This window comes from Populus euphratica, unplaced genomic scaffold (assembly GCF_000495115.2).
Source record: "Populus euphratica unplaced genomic scaffold, PopEup_1.0 scaffold280.1, whole genome shotgun sequence".
NCBI lineage: Eukaryota > Viridiplantae > Streptophyta > Magnoliopsida > Malpighiales > Salicaceae > Populus > Populus euphratica.
This window is the reverse complement of record NW_011499979.1, coordinates 200,342-207,675: the sequence shown is the minus strand read 5'-3', so window position 1 is coordinate 207,675 and position 7,334 is coordinate 200,342. Positions and strand designations below refer to the sequence as shown.

At 31.5% G+C, this 7,334-nt stretch overlaps 1 protein-coding gene across 3 annotated transcripts; it reads right to left on the bottom strand.

Annotated features, from left to right (window-relative positions):
* Positions 1–541: 541 nt before the first annotated feature.
* Positions 542–2,554, bottom strand: LBO1 (2-oxoglutarate (2OG) and Fe(II)-dependent oxygenase superfamily protein). 3 transcript variants are annotated; one of them, XM_011046207.1, is made up of 5 exons: positions 2,409–2,554; positions 1,844–2,112; positions 1,500–1,747; positions 1,079–1,406; positions 542–998 (listed from the first exon to the last, which is right to left on the bottom strand). In XM_011046207.1, the coding sequence occupies exons 2-5, from the start codon at positions 2,099–2,101 to the stop codon at positions 738–740; spliced, it is 1,095 nt and encodes a 364-aa protein (XP_011044509.1). In that variant the 5' UTR covers positions 2,102–2,112; positions 2,409–2,554; the 3' UTR covers positions 542–737. The 3 variants fall into 3 exon arrangements, with proteins under 3 accessions (XP_011044509.1, XP_011044510.1, XP_011044508.1); XM_011046208.1 differs by lacking the exon at positions 2,409–2,554 and adding an exon at positions 2,160–2,392 and having other exon boundaries at positions 1,844–2,046; XM_011046206.1 differs by lacking the exon at positions 2,409–2,554 and having other exon boundaries at positions 1,844–2,391.
* Positions 2,555–7,334: the final 4,780 nt, after the last annotated feature.

Genomic DNA, 7,334 nt, shown 5'->3' with positions numbered 1-7,334 from the left:
CGATTTCAGGTTTCACCATCATTTTCCTTGGAAATGCGGTTCTAAATTTGCTGAACGTTTTCTTCTTTTTAGTTTTATTATGAATCTTGTGATTTCTGCCAATTATTTTTGTTTTACCTCACACCTTATGTCATGCATGGTGGGAATTTCTCTTGTGATCTGCTTGTTGTCACTTCAGCTTAGAATCGCCAGAATCCCAATTACTAGCTGGTTGCTTAGTGCTCTACCCTCACACCAATAATATATTAACAACTTAACAGTATGCATGACATAATACACGCGGGCTCTCCTCTTTCCTACCACTAAGAAAATGCTTTCCACCCCTTATACAATTGAAGACCGACGATTTTGTCCCTTTTGTGTTTCGATTCTTGCAGAAATATGGAGTGGCACTGTCGTTAGGTTCTCCCCGCATGATTGCTGGTTTCTTTCCCTATGAGGAATCTGATACGGGGAATAGTAAAAGTGACATCTTTTTTCTGTTTTGATTCTTGTTTTCCTTCCTACTTGCTGCTGCTTACCAAACGCACGCGACAAGAAATGCTTTGGAAACACAAGACCCCACCGCCTTTTATTGATTGAAGAGCTAATACAAATGAGTTTGCATAAGAATAGTGCATCCCATCAACTTGTGATTTGACCTTACCATTCTAAATAGAAACATAAACGACATTTTATACAAAATCTAAATATTGAGCACCCCAAGGCGGGCGTGTGTGTGGCTAAGTAGGGCCTTGTTAGGTAGGTTTCTTGCTTTCAACTTTGGCAAATTCGAGGGTTTTCTTGCCTTGCAATTTGCTAGTCACATAGTGTTTACTGTACTCTCCATGATTGTATGTCCTATACTTGCATGGGTTGTTCTCATCCACCAGTTCTGGAATTGGTCCAAGCTCTATCTCATAGCTAGGGGCATAAAATGTGACAATCGAGAGCCTGTCTTTTTCCTTGTGAGTCACTGCTCTGTGTTCCACACTCTTGTATTTTCCATTTGTTAGAACCTGTACATGCAGAAAATTAGTGAATTCTGTAACATCGATTCATGGTAAGATGGAGAAAGGAAAGCCCATGATTTCCTTACTTCTAAAGTGTCGCCAATGTTTATGACAAATGCATTTGGCGCAGGCTGAATAGGCATCCATTTGTTGTCTTTAAGGATTTGGAGTCCTACTGAACCACCCTTCCCTTGCTGCAACACTGTAAGGGCACTTCCATCTGAATGTGGACTAAGACCTAGAACAAGGTCCGGTCTTGCACATGGCGGGTAGTAGTTCATCCTTATGGCTTGCACAGCCACCCCAAACATCTCTTCAAAAAAATCTGCTCTCAGGTTTAGTGTCATGGCTATATATTCAAGTAGATGCTGACACAGCTTCCTCACTTCTCCTGAATAGACCTCTACAGTTTCACTGATGCAAGAATTGTACGACGCATTATAAGTAAATTGAAGACTTGCCCGCTTAAAATTCTGGAGGAAATAGGAATTGTGTTTATACCGTTACCTGAACTTGAGTGGCTTTGCTGGCCATAGTTTCGGGACTCTTATAAAGTGGGGCTCAAGCCCAAGAGCAAACATGTTGCACCAGTCCAGCTTTTGGTCCTCAGAGAACACAAAGGCCTGTCCATATCCCTGAACAGTCCCCGGCAACATGGGATACTTCTGCTTTTCCTCCAAAGGCAGAACGAAGAAATCCTCGGCAACCTTCTCTATACTCTCCAGCAAACTCAGATCAATCCCGTGGTTAATCACCTGATAAAATCAAGAAAACAATATAAACTTAGCCTTCGTGCTCATTTTATCCTGCACTAACAAAGAAGGGGGGTAAAAAAACATATCAACTTGTACCTGAAAAAAACCCCACTCCTCGCAAGCTCTTGTCAGCTGCAACATTTCACTCTCGTATTCATCTTTATTGCCTCTAACAAGCCTTGAGAAATCAATGATGGGAACTGTATTAGGAGACTGTAGAGCTGTGGCTGGTGTTGGTCTTTCTGTCATGTCCCTAACAAATCTTTCAGGGATTGTTGCTGGCCTAGCCTTTCTCAGTTCTTGAACATCATCAATATGACCAACGTTAATTGGAGAAATGGGAACAGGAGCCATGGAAACAGAATTAGGAAATGTTTCAAAAAATTTGTGAAAGCTAAGAAAGAAGTTTTACCTGATAGCTTCAAGCTTAGACAACTCTGCATTTTATAGAAGGAGAAAGTGCAGTTTGCATTGTTAATGCCCAGTGGTCTGCTGTGCGTGGACCCCTGTCATGCACTTCATAATATTACCTTTCACGGCGCAGCTAAATTCTTGAGCGAATCCAGAGTCTGCGTCAAAATTATTATTGGCTAGTCCTCCTCGAAATAGAAACTTTTCAAGTTAAATGCCCAAATTAAGCCATTGGCAAGGATGAGATTCCCTTCTAATTGAACACCGGACAGCCTGCTATTACCACAGACTTAACGTGCATGCTCTTTATGGGGAGTGCAAAGGACATTCACCATCATCTCAATGTCTTCATCAAAATTATGGATAAATTGGACAATTAGCATGCAAACAAACAAAAACAAAAAAACACGTTGAATTAAGATGTAGCAAATATTTTTGTTAAATAATATATATTTGGATCTTGTGATTCTGAAATTAAGGTCTCAAAGAGAGATTTTTAAAATCTAAAGATCCAGTACCTCTTTATCAGCTACAAAATTTTGTCAGTGTAACATCCAAGATATTCAACTTTTGTCACATGTTTCGATTACAGAAAACTCTTGACATGTTAATCCAAAAAAGATATATATTATTTTATTTCAATCACTATGAACTATTCGTCATCGTAATATATTGAATAACAACGCGTATTGCTTCCCCTTCAAGACAGTGCATCAAATCATCATCTTTAATTATTTTAACATAAAAATTCATAAAAATATGATTTTTATAAAAAACAGTTGACTGGTTTTTATAATTGGATTAATTACTTTACCAATTGAGTCACAAGATTGACAACAAGGCTATATGCTAAGTTGTTGTTATTTTAAAGCGAGATAAGATGAAAATATATTATTTCTTCTAATCTTTTTTAAATGGTATTACGTAGCCAAAACTTTTAACCTATTGTGCTAATTTTTTTTTTAAATCCCAAAATTATAGTCTGTAGCTATACAAGGCACTTACCTGCCTTGAGCCATCTCCAATAATTTCACTACTATTGAGCTGCTATTAGCACCTGGCTTCCCTGTAGGGTAAGGTTATAGCTACTCAAACTCCTGTCCACTTCACTGCTTCTCTTGTAACAGAGGAAGTTACCCTAATGACAAAGCACAACAGTCCAATTCCTTGGTGTGGTTTTTTTTTTTTAATTTTGTGAAGCATTTAACGGACATGAATCAGTGCTTACCTAGACAGGAGGAAAGATTGTTTAACCATTAAATTACCTAAGATCCTTTCACGTGAAACTTGCCAAAAGCTCTTGTATTCCTTCCTTCGACAGTTTGTTTTATTATGCGATGAGGGGATTTGTGTCACGATAACAAAGACATTACGTGAGTTTCATGTGATTATTTAACAATTATGGCCATTACAACTACCAAGTGGTTAAGATGGAGATAAAAAAATAATATCAAAAGTAGACTGGAGACCTAATTTATATGCCGAGGAGCTGATGCAGCAGGAGCCCTCCTCCTAAATCATGCCTAGTGTTATTGTCATCATGCTTGGGTCCTCCACTTTTTCTTCCCTTCCTCTTCGTCCCTGTGTTTGAAGCCTCTGATCTAGCCACCTCCCGGGCTCTTGAGGATTATATTATTCAGCCATGGCTACCATGGAAGGTCACCACTGGACCGCTAGCTAGTGCTTGTCTACAATCCTCAAGCCTTTTCTTGAGGTTTTGTTAGCCCGCACCTTCACTTTCGAACAAGTTATTTCGCTCCCTGCTGCTATATAATTTGTCTCGAACAACAATGGACTAAAATCCTCTCATTCTACTTCGAACCATGCACAATTTGATGAGGATTTGTCTTCCAAAAAAGAGGGGTAGAAATATTAGTGTACTGAGAATATTAGTATGTACGTCCTAAAAAGTCTTGGAATTTGAAACATAGCAACGAATATTAAAATATCAAAAAAAATTATATTTTTATTCTTAATTTTTTTAGGACAAGAATTTTTATATTTTTATTCTTAATTTTTTTAGGATTTTTTTAATTTAATTTCATCATTTAATATTATATTTTTTAATTGCTAGATTTTATAATTTATTTTCTATAAAGTTATCTCATTTAGTGATGAATTTTATTAACTTTTTTTTTCATGATTAACTAAATACATATAATATATAATATATAGGCATACATGAATGATTATAAAATATACATTTTAGGTTAGCTACTAATATAATTTTATATTAGTATACTTGTCATTTCAACAAATTAATTTGAATTTTTTTATTTAATTAAACTATTTCCAAGCTATTGTCCATTTAAAATTCTTGCTGGGCATATGCCATGCAAAGTTTAGTTCTGATTGCCTAAACAAATTCATTCACATCCTAGTATTTGTAAAGAATTGTTTAATTTTATTTTTAAATATTTTTATATGATCATGAATCAAACTGACACTGTTTTTCCACGATAAAAAAAGAAAAGGGAGAAAGATGCCATTATACTTGAGGGTAAATTACCAAAGGTAAATTTGGTTTTTTCAAGGAAAAAAACAAAAAAAAATATCATCACCTGTCTAGCATGGCCCTAGATCTAAGAATTTTAAGTATGGCATCTACATATTTAATATTTTTGGACTTGATATAACTACTTAGATTTAAGATTTTTTTTACTGTAAATGACATTGTTTACTTTTCAGGTATACCATAAATTAAAAAAAACTATTAAACTCGGTTGAATTTATAATTAGGTTTATATATATATATGTATATATATATATGTATGTATGTATAATCTAAAATATATGGGGTAAATACTATGCAATTGTATTGTTCATCCCTTCATGTTTTATTATAAATGCATTGTTTATTTTTTTATTATAAATTTAAGGAAAAAATATGTGAGGTGAACACTATACAACCATATTATTCATCCTCTTATATTTACCGTAAATAACATTGTTCACTTTTTTTATGCTTGTTATAAATTGAAAAGGGAAAAAATATTAAGCCCAATTGAAATCATGATTCGGGTTCACCCTAAATAAACCAAAGCGTGCGGAGTGAATATTGTGTTGATGCATTGTTCACCCTCTCATGTTTTACTGTAGATGACAATAGTCATTGGGTTTTTTTTTATTAAGGTTTTGCTATTATTTTAAGGGGAAAATTTATGAGGTGAATATTGTGCACCCGCATTATTCACTCCCTCATGTTTTATCATGAATGATATTATTTTTTTTTTTAGGTTTGATATAAATTTAAGAGAAAAAAATATTAAACCTGATTGAGTTTATGGTCCAGATTCACCTTATAAGTTTTATTGTGAATGACACTATTCATTTTCTTTTTAAAAAAAGATATTTTTTTAAAATTAATCTTAATCTTATTATTATTTTTATATTTAGATTAATATCCTTTCTCTCTTTTATGTTATTTAGAAAGCCTATATGAAATGATGATTATTTTTTAGTTATGCATTTAATTTTTAAGGAGGTATTTCTAATTAATCTATATTTTTTAAATCTTTTATATAGATGAATTTTATTTTTAAAAATAAAAATAAATTTATTTTAATATTTCTAATATATATATAGTGTTGCATATTATTTTTTTTCTTTTATTTTATTCAATCAATTTAATATGTGTGTCTATTTTTATTATCGTTTGATTGAATAAAAAATTATTTTAATTAAAAAATTTAGTAAACAAATGCATAAATGTCACATCCTTCAAAATTAAATATCTTAATCTACACATGTCTCTTAATTTTTTTTAGTTTTTATTTTTAATCATCATTTATGATTTTTTTTCCCACTTATTATCACAAATAGTTCTCAATTTATTTGCTTACATGTATGTATAAGATTTTTAATTTTCACTTAGAATTTTTTTAAATGCAGAAACATGTTGAAAAAGTCTATATATAAGTTTTTTTTGTTGAGAAAAGAAATATCTAATCCATAGTGAAACACGGGTAAAATAAAAACTTGTGAAACTAGATCAATTTTTTTTAATGAATATATTTATTAGACTTTATTTTTTATTTTATTTTTTTAATTAATTTTTTTTATCAACTTCATCATATAACATTGAGTATTGAGGACTGAGCTTTATATTTTTTTCTAATTTTTTTTATTGGATTATTATAGTTTTATGACTCGAGTTGAGAGCCTTACTAGTTCGTTAGGTTGAATCGAGTTTTTTTGTTTGTTTTTTAATTAAATATTTTCTTTTCAATTCCATCTTTTAATATTAGGTTGATTGAGAATTGAAATGTATATTTTTTTTACTTACTTTTTATGGAGTTATCCTAGTCCCTTCACTTGAGTTTGATAGGTTAACTCATGATGATTTCGGTGTTTGTTTTTTCAATTTAATCCTTCAGCATTGGACTGATTGAAAATTGACCTTTACATATTTTTTTTATTTACTTTCTATGAGGTTATTATGGTTTTATGACCCAAGTCATGAGTTAGTTAGGTTGACTATGATTTTTTTTTTTGTCATTTTTTAGTTTAATTTTTCAATTTCATCTTTCAATATTGAACTGATTGAAAATTATGATTCATAATTTATTTTGGTTTGTGTTCTATAAGGTTATCTTTATCCCATAACTTGGATTGTTTGATTGATTTACTTAGGTGGTTTTTTAATCCTTTTTTTTATTTTTGTTTTTAGTCTCATCCTTCAATATTGAGTTAATTGAGAATTGAGTTTCATAATTTGTTTTAATTTATTTTCTACGAGATTGTCCCAGTCTCATGACTTAGATTTTATAGGTTAACCTAAGTTGACTCTACTTATTTTTTTTAGTTGAATTTTATTTTTAATTTCATTCTTCAACAATGAGTTGATTAAGAATTAAATTTAATAACTTTTTTTTATTTGATTTTTATATGTTTATTAGGGTTTTATGACCTAGATAATAAATTTAGCAAGTTAACCTAAATTGATCTAATATGTTGTTATTTTAATTTTTTTTTAAAAGATATCATCTTATTTTTTTAATCAAACTGTATTTTTATTGGTCGTCCGAGTTGTCTTTGAACTTGCTAGTTGACCAAGTCATATCATATCAATCTCCATGTAGTTTAAATCTTCTTCTTTTTTTCCTTCAAAAAACCACATTAACAACATTTGTTTATTTTTTATATTAAAAAAATGTGATTTGACCCAAAACATGTT

Excerpts from the sequence above, each read along its gene's own strand:
- LBO1 (XM_011046207.1), bottom strand. The coding sequence starts at position 2,101 with ATGGCTCCTGTTCCCATTTCTCCAATTAACGTTGGTCATATTGATGAT. Across the intron at positions 1,407-1,499 it reads GCAAAGCCACTCAAGTTCAG|TGAAACTGTAGAGGTCTATT; the intron begins GTAACGGTATAA and ends TTCTTGCATCAG. Across the intron at positions 999-1,078 it reads ACATTGGCGACACTTTAGAA|GTTCTAACAAATGGAAAATA; the intron begins GTAAGGAAATCA and ends CTGCATGTACAG.